This window comes from Poecilia latipinna, unplaced genomic scaffold (assembly GCF_001443285.1).
Source record: "Poecilia latipinna isolate Pla-1442-1.1 unplaced genomic scaffold, P_latipinna-1.0 Scaffold791, whole genome shotgun sequence".
Lineage (NCBI taxonomy): Eukaryota > Metazoa > Chordata > Actinopteri > Cyprinodontiformes > Poeciliidae > Poecilia > Poecilia latipinna.
The window spans coordinates 148,740-162,603 of record NW_015113407.1 but is presented as its reverse complement, the minus strand read 5'-3'; the positions used below and the strand labels follow the sequence as shown (position 1 = coordinate 162,603).

Genomic DNA, 13,864 nt, shown 5'->3' with positions numbered 1-13,864 from the left:
AAGTGTTCCATCGTGTTTAGAACTACAAAGATGGCGTTTTTGTAGTCCTAAGGAGCAGTTTGGCTTTTGTCTGTGTTCTGTTGCTATAGTGATCAAGCCTCCCCCTGTGTTTCTCCAGACAGGGGGAGAAACAATTCTATCTGTTTGAGCCAGCCAGTTTCACTCCAAAAAGCTGTTTGAACAACTCCTTTCCATTCGGGAACCGTGATACGTATTCGAAAACCGTTTGAAGCATATGAGAGGGCTATTTGTCGTCTCCGATAGTCCCGCGATTCATATCTCTACCTAACTCAAAGTAATAACAGCGATGAGAGAAGAATGGTGTGCGCTGAGCTCTGAAATTTGTCAGAAATGTGTGGAAAACACTTGAGAGCGTCAGATTACCCTGTCCCATGACTTTGCTCTAAAGCACCTTGAAAGAAAATAGTAAATAGTAAATCTTTTTCTCACTCTATTGGAGCGGCAGTTGGTTTCAGTTACACTCTAATTTTACGGAAAATTGAAAACTTTGGGTCGCTTGGAGACAAGCTGTGGACAAACCGTAATTCATATTGATGTACCGTCTTCACTTTAGAAGAGATCACGGACGTATCTCCAAACTGAAATTTAAATGGCATTTCTACGTCAATGTATGATGACGCAGAGATTCTTCAGAAATAGGGTATTTTAAGAATTTTTTTTTTTTCATCGCTCCATTGACTTTAATGGGATTTGCGGGGTCGTTCTTCACGAATTACGTCGCCATGGTAACTCCGAATTCCAATAAAAGTAATAGCTCCCTTCTCGAGATCGAGCCGCATGTTTTGATACCACCTTTGTGGGGGTGCACGCAGCAGTACGAGCCGCATTAACGGTGACGGAATAAAAATAAATAAAGAAACGTTCTATTAGGTGTAGAACAATAGGTGCCTGCCATGCATTACATGGGAGGCCAGTCACTGCTCTTCCCTATGTAATGCTATGGGCAGGCCCCAATAACAGATTCTGGTAGAAGAAACACTTAGAAATATAATAAAAAAAAATGATTAAACTAATACGTAATAGTCAGCAATGCAAATAAGGTGTATCTTAGAAGAACAGTACTTTAGGTGCACCGCAGCCTCAGCAGGAAGAAAATAGCTTTAGAATAATGTCATTACTTTATTTTGAAACAATTCACCGGAACTGCTTCTTTAACTTCAGAGTTGAACTTCCTATAGAAGACCTGAGATAGGAGGGGCGGAGCTGAAGCCAAGAGGAAGAAAGGGACGTTAAAGTGACGTCCACGTCTCAGGTCAAGTTGTAGCATCATTGACGAAAGTAGCCTGGATATTAGTTGCACTTTGGCTGGTTTTTGGTATGTTATCCTTATTTTTTTTTTCTTCAGTCAAGCGTTTATGCTGCAGAGTTTCTCTTCAGGACGCCTTTTCTATTTGTAAACGTACAAGTTTTCAGCTCTTGTCAGTGCGCGTTCATGTACTGTAGCAACTCCCGGTTGTTCTGTACAGTACAAAGATTAATCATGATTTATTCTTTTAGTCTTACAATCAGGGTGGCGATTCATGTTCATATGGAATTGGAATTTTAAAACCATTAAAATTCCGAACCCCTGTACTTACAATGCTGTTGTTGTACAGCTTTGACATGCAAATACTGACATGGGGAAGTTTTAGCTAACATGTTCAACCGTTGAGCATCACTTTATTTAAATGTAATTAAAGGAACACGAGAAGGAAACATGAGAAGGAACACGGCGTTATCTTTCATTAATGACATAACCAATTCAATATTTTAAATTGACTCGTAATAATAATACTCGTTTACTATTGTATATTTATACTGAAATGTGTTTATTGTTCCTTTTTATATTCTGATCATACATAAAGTTTACATAGGTATCGATTGTATCAGTTGTATTATTTAACTTCACTCTTTGGTTTGAAAGCGTGCATTTTATTTCGCATTTTTGTTAGCCACATTTTTAATTTAACAAAATATATGAATGAAAATAGCATTATAAATTGTAAACTTAACCACATTGCTAGTTTATCTTTGAGAATTTGGCTATAATGCTTTACTAAACATGTAAAATCTTTCCCAATGATTTCTCTATTTGCATGAAGTCTTGTTTTTACTTTCCCTTGAATATGATTATATGCAATCTGACTGACTGTTGTGCTTTTTCCTCATGCAGTGTTTGACATGTTATAGCACGGTTCCCAGAGACCAGCACTCGCTGTCCCTGCGCCAGCTGTAACTGGACATCAGGAGGCATATCAGGCCCAGTCATGGCTGCCATACACAAGAAACCTTGTACTGCTTCAAATAGCGCCACTGAGTCCAAAAGGACGGACCTAAAGAGCAATGAGAAGAAGGGCTGTGAGTGATTTGTTCTTCTGTTTTCTTCTGAAACTCCTGAGTCATTCTTTTTAAAACATTAAACTCTGTGTGCCCCCTAGCTACTGTATTATTTAGCATGTTCTCTTAAGATTGGGCTGTAAATTTCAAAACGTTCACTTGATAAAGAGTACCAGCTTTGTGAGCCTCGAGCAACACAAGATAATAGAGTTTCAGCCAGCACACAGTGCTAAATGTCAACTGTGACGCACCTTCTCTCATTACTAGTATGTGTGTAGTGTGTGAGTGTGTTTATAAAGGTATGCACTGATCCATTCACTCAAAAAGGTCTGTAAATATTAGAATAACCCCTGTTTATGAAAACATTTGTCATCAGACCTTTTGTTGTCGATTGACATTCAAACTTCTCTTTTTTTTATCAAGAATGTGTGTGAGCTCTAATCTTCAACATGAATATTTCCAACCACCTGAATTTCTGTTCTGAGAATCTTCAGTCAAGTCTGTTCTCGCCAGCTCCCTGTTTGGATACATTTATCTTTCCCTGTGCATTCTAGAGCAGAAAAGGAAAAAAAAATGAAACATTTATTCCACTCCAAATCAAGCCTGCAAGGGTTGGAACACTGAACCAGGCGGCTGTACTCCAGAACACAGGGAACAATTAATCATAAACTGCAACCTGAAACAGGTGGCGTTATAAACATTACCCAGTTCACACATGTGCAGAGGTGACATTGGATTGTTACGCAACACTCCCACGTCTTGCTGCTAGTGTACTCTGTGTGTTTCCGTAGTTGTTTATAAAATATGTCTGTTTGACCTCTAAACCTTTGAATCCTTGGCCTTGAACGAACTCCAAGAGGCCATCAAATATTTTTCACAGATTCAAAAGCCTAAATGCTGTTATTTCATTGTGTCTCTGAACTGCAGCTTGGGCCTACTACATGACCAATTCACCACTTCTGATAGTGATGATTGGGTTGCCTGCGAGGGGGAAAACGTACATGTCCAAGAAGTTGACACGCTACCTCAACTGGATCGGAGTTCCAACAAAGGGTCAGTACTCAGAAAACCTGCAGGGTCTTCATTCAGGGAAGAACATTTTGATCGCACTGCAAGGCAAGAAGCAAATAAAAACAACCACATGAAAAAAGTTGTTGAGGTACTATTACACATTGCTTATTTGTTAATGTTGCAGTACTTTTAAAACGTATGACTCATAAAAATGTTGGGCTTCAGGCTAAGGAGTTTCAGAGAGTGGCGCCCCCTGTAGCACTGCTCTGTTTGAAGTTGTAGTTTCTGTTTTCACCTTTAAGGAATGCAGTAGAACCTGCGTGGCTCAGGCTGTTTAAACGAAGGTCACTGCCTAGACGGCGCACAGACTTTAATCCTGATCTCTGCCTTTCAATCTCTTTTTGTTTTGTGTTTTTTTTCCCACTCTGTTTTCCTTGCAGTCTTTAATCTCGGGGTTTATAGGAGAGAAGCGGTGCAGTCATACAAGTCCTATGACTTCTTCAGACATGACAATGAAGAGGCAATGAAAATTAGAAAGTGAGTGACAAAGATCTTTTTTACAGTGGCTTACAAAAGTATTTATGGAAACCCCATAATGGATTTTCTTGGGGTTTTATTTGAAAGACCAACACAAAATGGTATATAATTTTTTTTACTATGTTTCACAAGAGGTCCATGACATAACTTCTGTATTCTTTTCTTTCAACTTCATAATTAAGACTTTACTGTCATTTAAAACCGATTTGTGTGTATTTCAGTCATAAAACACAAACCTAAATTAAGGAGTAAACTAGTGTTTTAGTGTTATGGGTGCATATCATATCATAATATGTAGATTATTTGGTCCGACTTCTTTGACTACATGAACAACAAAAGTAAAATGCATTTTAAGGATAATAATTTCAGATGCTGCTCATCCGCTGTAAGTCTTTTAGTTCTTTTAAGTCAAACCACGGAGCATGGCTCGATATGTTACAGGATCAGTTGGAGAGTTAATGTGGCTGTGTGACCCACTCAAAACAAAATATTAAGTTCCGTTTAAGACTTTTTCATGGTTTTGTAGGGTGATTAATTTTTTGCCTCTACAGACAGTGCGCTTTGGTGGCACTGCAGGACGTTAAAACCTATCTGAGCGAGGAAGGAGGCCAGATTGCTGTAAGGTTACTAAATCTAAACACAAAGATTTATTTTTTTTCTTTTATTTTATATTTTTCTAAGATGTTTTCTGCTGTTGGTCAGGTTTTTGATGCTACCAACACTACCAGGGAGAGGAGGACACTCATCCTTAATTTTGCACAAGAAAATTCATTCAAGGTCAGGAAAACATTGATAAATAAGATACTTTCAGACTCGGTCTGGAAGTATTGGTCACTGGTTTTCAATCGCTCTAGCCGTTCACTGCGGGTTTATTAATCTTACTCTTGTTACAGTGGGGATTTTTCTAGTGATCAGTTGTGCTGTGATATTTTTTAAATTTTTCTGGTTCTGCTTGTTTTGTGTCAGGTCTTTTTTGTGGAATCAGTATGTGATGATCCAGAGGTCATAGCTGAAAACATTATGGTAAATATTGCTTTATTTATTTATTATGTATTCAATTAAACACCCACTCTTTAAATGTTAAGACCTTGCTCTGAATCACCTTTTGAAATCTCTGTCCCTCAAAGGAAGTGAAGGTCTCCAGCCCAGATTACCCTGAAAGGGACAGAGAAAGTGTCATGGAGGATTTTCTAAAGAGAATAGAGTGTTATAAAGTCACCTATCAGCCTTTAGACCCGGACAAACATGACATGTAAGGTGCCTTATTTAATATGTAGGTTTTTGTTTCTGTCACTATTGTACTTAAACTAAATCTATTTTATTTTTCTTAGAATATTTTCAAACAGAATGTTTTAGGGTGGAAAGCGGTTTTGTTTTTGAGTGTCCTTCCAACTTTGTCCAGCAGGTGGAAACAGTGTCTCTTTTAAGTCAGTAAATCTAAACTAAGATCAATTTCTGTGCTACAGCTTACATCCTGTGTACATGTGACAAGGTTACAGAATGAAAGTTTCCAAAGACTTTTAAGCACAGGAAGGGCAATCTTCTTTTCAACCTTGATTGTCTTCTTCTTGTCTTTGTTTATGTAAATATTTCCGATTGACCTCTATCTTTTTAAACTGTGACTCACAGGAACCTATCCTTCATTAAGGTCATTAATGTTGGCCGTCGCTTCTTGGTGAACAAGGTGCAGGATTCCATCCAAAGTAAGATAGTCTACTACCTGATGAACATCCACGTGCACTCCCACTCCATCTACCTTTGTCGGCACGGAGAGAGCCTGCACAATTTGGAGGGACGCCTGGGAGGCGACTCTGGCCTATCAGAGAGAGGAAAGAAGGTGCTCATTTACTTATTTATAGATGACATTTTAATTATTACCTCTATAAATATTTTAAATACAAAAGATACACGAGAGAGGTTTTTTGCAGATGTGATGCGTTTAACCTCTACGGACAGATGAGTCCCTTGTCATAGTGTGTTCAAAGTGATAAGGTGAACTTGGGTGTTTCTAACCATAAATCTTGTCTCGGTTGACTAAAATCCTACACATAGGGTTCCTACACAGGCTGGCAAAGTCTGAAATTCCAACTAAGATGTTTTGCAGATCTGTAGATGTATTAAAAATACAAGTAGACCTATGGAAAAAGATTTATGATTACAAATTCCAGGCTATAGACAGCCATTTATACTGTGAAAAGCACAAAGCTGCTGGCAAGAGCCACAAACGGACTTTACGAGTTTCGCTGTTTTTACTATACTTGATTGTAATCCAGCAGGATCCCCCCCGACAATCAGCTATATATGTTCTATTGTCTTAAATTTCATTCAAAGTGGTATTACATACGTTTTTTTAAAAAGTCTTATACCTTCATATACGGTGTGACATGTTTAGTTGACAGCCTGAGTGTTCTCGTATGCTGTCTTCCACAGTTTGCTGTGGAGCTGAAAGCGTTTGTGAAAGAGCACAATCTGTCTGACCTGAAGGTCTGGACCAGCCAGCTGAAGCGTACCATTCAGACGGCGGAGGAGCTGGGCGTCCCCTACGAGCAGTGGAAGATACTTAATGAAATCGACGCTGTGTGTGTCCTTATGAACCAGCTGGAGGGTCAGATTCATGCAGAAAGTTCTGCCTGACTGACTGATGCTGGTTCTGTTTCAGGGCATGTGTGAGGAAATGACCTATGCGATGATTGAGGAAAAGTACCCAGAGGAGTTTGCTATGAGAGACCAGGACAAGTATCATTACCGCTACCCTGGTGGAGAGGTAACAGCCTTTTATTTCTCCCAGAAGGAGGCTTAAATTGTAATATATTAGTAGTCTTTAACAAAATATGTGCTGCTCCTAACAGTCCTACCAAGACCTGGTTCAGCGTCTGGAGCCAGTTATCATGGAGCTGGAGCGACAGGGCAACGTTCTGGTCATCTGCCATCAGGCTGTCATGCGCTGTTTGCTCGCTTATTTCTTGGACAAGGGCGCAGGTTACTAGCATAAAACACTTACTCTGCCTTACATTACAAAATCACAATGCTGGCGCTCACAAACTCGTCTAATTGTGCAAATTTAAATGTTTTCACTGAGATCATCTTGACCAACAAGGTTTATTTATGTAAAAATGCAGGTTTGAACATAAATGTGTTTGTTGCGCCTTTAGGTGTTTTGTGAAAGTATCCATACCCGTTGAAGTTATATTGTCACATTACAGCATTAATATGTTTTATTGGGATTTTATATGATAGACCAACACACAGTAGTTCATGATTCTGAGGTAGAATAAATGGGCAATCATGAATGATTTTCAGATTTTCTTTTCTAGATAAAAAACTGAAAAAATTGTCATTGTTGAACCACCTTCCTCTTGCAGCTGCAGGTATTTTGGTTTATGTCTCTACCAGCTTCGCATATTTATACTAAAATGTTTCTTAGCAAAACACAATAAGTCTGACTGGTTGGAAAACTTCTTTGAAGTTTTCAAGTCTTGCCAGACTCCTAATTTGATTTAGTCATGGACTTTAATTTGGCCGTTTTTACTCGTAACATGCTTTGATCTAAGCCATTTCATTGTGAATGTTGTGTCACGAAGCAGTTTTAAGTCTTTTACAGTCCCTGAATTTAGCTGCACCCATCTTCCCGTCAACTCGGCTGAAGGAAATTTCCCTTCCAACTCACGATGATGTGCTGCTTTCTGCTCCCATCCAGCAAATTACATTGAAGTTTGTGGGTGTATTGTGACCTTCAGTGAAAATTTTCCAGGCTGTATGGATAGTTTTGCAAAGCACTGCAAGTGGGCTGAACAGTAATAGCACACAGACATCATTACAACTTTCATAAATGTGTAGCAGTGTCCGAAGTTTTTATTTGTTTACCTTTTTCATCAGCCAGACTTTTGGTGGTGGGACTACCGGACCTTAATGATGGGAGGTGTAGTTTCAGAAAAGTCTATAACATTGGTAAAAAAAACAGATACACCCACTTTTAGCACAGGAAATAAAGAGATTTAATAGAGATATTTGTATTTTTACTGAAGTCCTGCTTCACCAGATTATTGCAGAGCAGTAACACTGCATGGTTTTTTTGGCGTTTTACAGACAGCAACTGAACTTAACCCGTTACTGGATCATACATGTGTTTCTTCCTAGGAATAAACTTTGTCTTGAGCATCAATTTTCATTTACAGTTTGCAATAATAGTGATATGAAACTGTGGTTGAAGGCAGGAGCAATACTTCTCCGCATTTTTTCCAAATACATCATCGTGCGCGATCAGCAGAAAGAACCACAGATGACTCTTTAGCAAAGCTTCCTCAAAAGCTTGAACAAGCTTTGCGTCACAATTCTTTTAACATTTTGGTTGTCTGTCTTGCATGTGCACAATTTGGCCCATATTCCTTTTTCTGCAAAAGCTTTGCATTAATAGGCTTTGAAACGGCACATTGCACATTGCGAAAACACAAATTCTTGCAAAGTACTTTTGGTCTAGATTCGAGTACTGATATCTGAGTACCAGTACACTTGAAATAAGACAAAAGTAACTTACAAAATATAGGAGCTTGTTTTAAGTAAATAATTCTTTGACATTGATGAAAAAGTATTTGTTCCACTAGCAGATTATTTCATTTATAATAATACAGGAAAATTCTTGGAAGTGAAATAATCTGCCAGTGGAACTAGCACTGGCAGATTTATTTTTTAAAATCAATATTGATAAGCTTTTCACTTTAAAGAAGCTCCTGTATCGTGGTGAAAAGTTATTTGTAAGCTAGTTTTGTCTTATTTCAAGTGGACTAAGATATTTGCATCAGAAACTAGATTAAAAATACGTCATCCTTCATGTTTTACTGCAGCGTTCTTAACCGGGGACCATTTTTAATTCAGCCTCCTAGAAGAGAGTGCCAATAACTGTGCTAGTGTCTCAACAACATTTTAAAAATCCTTTTATTTTTATGTCATTTAAAGAAATGACTGGAGAATTACCTTTGACAGAACTATAATTATTCATGTGCAGACATTTCCTCAGTTTTCGGAAGTGATCCCTGAAGCAGCATCTGCTTAAGGCTTGGCTACAGTTAGATGAGTTCACAAACCAAAGTGTGGCTCCCACTCTGACTGGTGTTTTGTCTGACTGTACTCCCACCAGTGCGCCTGTGGCTCTTCAGAGTTGGCCACAGCAGCGTGCAGTGTGTAGCTCATAGAGCAGAGCATGGGTGTGCCTTCCTAAGGAAGAGACAAAAAACACAAACATTTATAAGACGGCAAACCAAATAAGACTGAATAAAACCACAACCTGACCTCACCAGTCATTTTGTGCTTTTACTGACTTTAGATGATCTCCCCTACATGAAGTGTCCCCTGCACACTGTCCTGAAACTCACCCCAGTGGCTTATGGTAAGTCATCACTCTGCTTATAGGAAAGCCAAACATCATCTTTCTTTTTTTTTTCTTGTTTTGATACATTTCTGCTCCTTCTGCCTCTGCTAGGATGTAAAGTGGAAATGTTTGATCTGAAAGTAGAAGCCGTTAACACTCACAGGGACAGACCATTGGTAAGTAGTTTTTTTTGTTTGTTTGATTTTTTTAACAAAAAGTTCAGCCATCAGCCTCGCTTAAAATAAAGTTCGTGTTCCTAAGGTGTGTGACCTGTCAGGACAGGATAGATTGTTTGGAGCCGATCTCTTCTTAGGAATTCCAACCAAAATTATACCTTACACTCTTTATCTGCTTAAAGAAGTCAGACGTTCACCGTGCCACACTAAATAACACTGTTCTCAGGTAAAATCTTAACTCTACAGCTACAGAAAGAAACTCCATTAGTAATATGAATTACATAGTGTGGAATATGACTGAAGGATTTTCCAGGACTTGGTAAATATGAAAAAAAAAAATTGTTTTTGCAGACTTGATTCTCAGTTTGTCTGTCCATCTATCTGTCCACCGTTCTTCGGATCTCTGTTTCAAGTGATGAAAGGTCCAAGTACCCATCCGTCCATACTACTAACTTTTGTTTTTGAACATTATTTAGAACATTTTTTGGTATAACAGTCCAACTTGTGCAGTTATCAAGAAGGCACAGATTCATTGCAGTAACACACAAACATCAGATAACATACGATATTTATCATATGTTATCTGATAAACATCAGGTAACATATGATAATTATCATATGTTATCTGATAAACATCAGATAACATACGATATTTATATGTTGTTTGATAAACATCAGATAACATATGATATGAAACTGATATGAAACTCAGTTTGAGTTTCATATCAGAGACTCATCATTCCTGAGTCTCAGATTTGATCTGTATTCGTTTCAGCACCATGCCAAACTTTGCTTTAAACCAGTCTTTCTCAGACTGTGGTCCCCGGACCACTGGTGGTCCGCGACGTGCTGCATGTAAATGACCTTTTAGTTGCCATGACGTCAGCTCAAAGTGCGACGCCACAGCTAGCTTACCAAAGGACTGCGTTAAAAGTAATAATGGAAAACTGGCTTAAAGCTGGGTCACTCAATAAAAAGAAAATCTGCAGATACCAGTGGAAAGAAAACAACTCCAGGAATACTGTATGAAGCTGCGGCACAGCTGCTGAGAGTGTTGATGTGTCGTTCACTAGCGATTGAATTCTTCTGAACGGCTCTGTGGGGTGAACGGTAGGACTCGTCTCAGTAAGAACTGTTCTTTTTTTTTTATGACTTTGCTTGCTTATGATGCTCTGTGGCTACTGTTATTTTTATTTAATTAAAAATGATTACATTAAATAAATTAAATACTATGAACAAGTACAATTGATAGAAATTGATAGATTGTATTTAGTGGTACAGAAAAGGGCTTTTTGTTTCTGCTAAAGCAACTCAAGTCTATTTTTCTTTAATTGTGCTTCTAAATCACAAATAACCCTAAATGTTATTAAAGCACATAACACTTGGTGGTAAAGAACAACTTTATTTTTTATTTCCATTTGATATCTAGACACTTTTAGAATCTGTGAATAATTCAAAGTGCCCAAGTAGACATGTTCATGGCTGTGTTGTGGTCAGTCACATTTACCAAACATCACCTCTGTTCTCATTAGGATGAACAAAGAAAGCAATATGTGATTTAAGAGACTAATATTTTAATTTCAGGTTTCATCATATGATGTGATTCCAGGTTAGCTGGTCCATGACACTGCTTTAAACAAATGACATTGTCCATCAACACAGAACCTCAGCTTTTCCAATGTGATTGTTTTCCATGGTGGAAGTGGTATTCTGACTTTGTTTCATGAATTTGTTTTGCAGAAATCTGTTTATGCTGTATGTAGAAAACTGACTGTTTATGCATCGGCACTAGAAATGTTGATGAGCAATGTCCTTCTGATCAGGCATCATCCCTGAATCAGTCAGTTGGGCTTTATCCAGAAATAGATGGGGTTAGGCAATCCCATACAATCATTCCTCTGACACACTCATCCATTTGCTCTAATAAGTGACACGCAAACGTTGTTCCTGTTTCTGGAGTTTGTTGTAAATAGTTGCTAATTACCAGGCGTTCAGACAGTGGGCGTTGATGCGGCAGCACGTTTCTTGAGAAACATCCTGCTATTGTAGTGCGGAATATGCTGCCTATTGAAACCAACACGGCGATGGCTTTTGCATTTCTGTCTGTTTTGGTAACGGATTACTCACTGGTGCTGATTTGTTTCAGAGTACATGTATTTTCAGACCTACAAAGTTACCGAAAGAAATGGCTAATTTACCCAAACATGTTTTTGTGCTCCTCTGTGAACAGATCAAAGTGAGAACGCCACCGCCCATGTTCCGCAGGAACAGCTTCGATCCGCTGTCCACCAAAGACCAGATTAAACGGCCCCGAATGTACAGCATGGGCAACTTTTCACCTCCACCCACTCTCCCTCCTCCAGCTTTTGCCAGCACACGGATATCCGAGGGCATTGAGTCGGTGCAAAGAGAGGTCAGTGTCCAGTAAAAATGTCCCTGCTTTTAGTCGGTGTGCAAAAATATTCTGTAATTTATAATACCAGTTAATTCCCAGATATGGTACAAAAGCACTCAACCCCTTGTATGTTTTATCCTTTTGTGACTGAAAAACACTTTCATGTGAAGCTAAAAACTGATAGCTACAAAATAATGACAATTAACCCATTTAATCCCAGATTTTGTCCTGCAAAATAAGTGCACGCATATTATTCCTTCGACCTCCCTAACACATGATAATTATTACATTTTATGTTGATTATCTTAGTGAAAATGTAGGTTTATGCTTGGCAACAATTGTTGCCGGTGGGAAACTGCATAGTCTCAATTACACAAATCTGGCCTATTTATACATATAAAAAATAAGAAAAATTATGACATGCATAACTTATTATAACAAAGAATGGTAACAAGCATGTTCAGAAATATTTTAGAGACATAAAGATTCAGTGCCACATCCAGCAGATGCCATAGTCTCAATGTGCCTAGTGGCCTTTAACCTCATTTAGTCATTTCATCAAAGAGGCTAAATCAGGTAAAAATTTTAGTATGAACAAATGTGCATCTGGGAGGAGATACTCCCTGTTCCACCAGACCAAAACCTACACTAATTAGGCCCAGTCCGACTCCTAAACTAGTTTCAGGCGTGGCGTCATCTTGTTGTCGTCATTCAGAGCATAGACCACATTTTGTGGAAAGAGTTGCCTTTTGGTACTGTTGGGGTTTGGAGATGGTTTCAACTGTGGGAATGACGGTGATGTAGAAGACATCATTTTGAGGTTCCTTCAGGTCTAGAAGATCTAAAATGTTGATTTTTAAGCTGTGTGGAAACAGCAAGACGGCAGTGCCATTTTCTTTATATATCAGTAGAAGACCCTTTGAAGTTCATTTGTACAAAATATTTAAATTATTTGTTAAAGTATTTTACTGACTTCCTCTTGTACAGGTTTGTGACAGACATTTACCTCCAGCGTCACAGGCAGGAAGTAAAGAGGTCTGGTCATGTGACCTTTCACACTAGATACATGAAATTGATATTGCTTAGAGTAGACAGAGTATCATTTTATTTAAAACTTCACTTAGCTGCTAAAAGTCAAAACAATTCTTTTAGAGCTTTCAGAAGTTAGAAAAAAAATGTCTGGCAATTGTTGTCGATGGGATTAAACCGGTTAAGTAAAAATATCTCACACCAAATAAGTGATTTGTGGAAAGTGGAAATGAGCAAACCACTGTTGAAGAAAACTCATCAAACTCTGTGGTCAAGTGGAAGAAATTAGTTCATAATGGAGCGTTTTGGCCATCAGTCAAGAGGCTATCTGTGGCAGATACCAAACACTATACATCACCACAAACACATCTACAAAGTGATGCTACTTTGTAGAAATCAGTTTTCACTTTACACGAAAGTTTCTTGTCGAGCTTTTTTTTTGGATCAGGATGGATTTGTGAAAGTAATTTAGAAAAGGGTGAATCATCCCAGGGGGTGATTACGTTTTGTAGGCACTCTTATTTAAATCTACAAATGAAACGAAAGAATTTAAGAGCTGCTCAAAATTATAACGAATAAGCTAAATTAGCTACTGTTTAAATGTTAAGCCAATCAGATGTTTGGCCATGGGAGTGAGCCCTAGCAGTGTTTAAAATGTTCTAACTTTGAGCAGGCCTTGTGGTTTCCTGTGGGTGCTACTTTCGGAGTTAACTGCAGGCCTTTCGGTTCCTGCGTAATCGAAGTGAGAACATAATTCTTCAGTGGGAACAGAACTCCTGCAGGGATTTTATTTTGCCGCTGATTTTGTTCTTAACATTTGTGGACAGAGTTTCCCAGAGCAGCAAACTTGTTTATGCAGTTTGAGACTTTAAATTAGCTTTTTGCAAATGATGGACCATCATGCAGAAACCTCCTGCAGCCACTGAAGCCTTGTAAAGCCAGCTATGAGATGTAATTAAAAAAAAAAAAAATTGCCTTCAGTAGCGCTAGTACCATAGAGCAGAAGGTCACATC

The 13,864-nt window shown here is 38.4% G+C and overlaps 1 protein-coding gene across 2 annotated transcripts in view; it reads left to right on the top strand.

Moving 5' to 3' along the window:
• The first annotated feature begins 1,182 nt into the window (after nt 1-1,182).
• Nucleotides 1,183-13,864, top strand: part of LOC106956134 (6-phosphofructo-2-kinase/fructose-2,6-bisphosphatase 2-like) — a 20,805-nt gene continuing 8,123 nt past the window's right edge. Inside the window, exons 1-15 of one of the 2 annotated variants that reach the window (XM_015046743.1) lie at nt 1,183-1,273; nt 2,174-2,358; nt 3,265-3,390; nt 3,789-3,885; nt 4,437-4,503; nt 4,588-4,662; nt 4,852-4,908; nt 5,013-5,137; nt 5,515-5,722; nt 6,316-6,462; nt 6,545-6,649; nt 6,735-6,864; nt 9,206-9,268; nt 9,362-9,426; nt 11,657-11,839. In XM_015046743.1, coding sequence (XP_014902229.1) covers nt 2,268-2,358; nt 3,265-3,390; nt 3,789-3,885; nt 4,437-4,503; nt 4,588-4,662; nt 4,852-4,908; nt 5,013-5,137; nt 5,515-5,722; nt 6,316-6,462; nt 6,545-6,649; nt 6,735-6,864; nt 9,206-9,268; nt 9,362-9,426; nt 11,657-11,839 — 1,539 coding nt within the window. In that variant the 5' untranslated portion in view covers nt 1,183-1,273; nt 2,174-2,267. Of the gene's footprint in view, nt 1,337-2,173; nt 2,359-3,264; nt 3,391-3,788; nt 3,886-4,436; nt 4,504-4,587; nt 4,663-4,851; nt 4,909-5,012; nt 5,138-5,514; nt 5,723-6,315; nt 6,463-6,544; nt 6,650-6,734; nt 6,865-9,205; nt 9,269-9,361; nt 9,427-11,656; nt 11,840-13,864 lie in introns of both variants that reach the window. The other variant, XM_015046742.1, reaches the window with a different exon arrangement.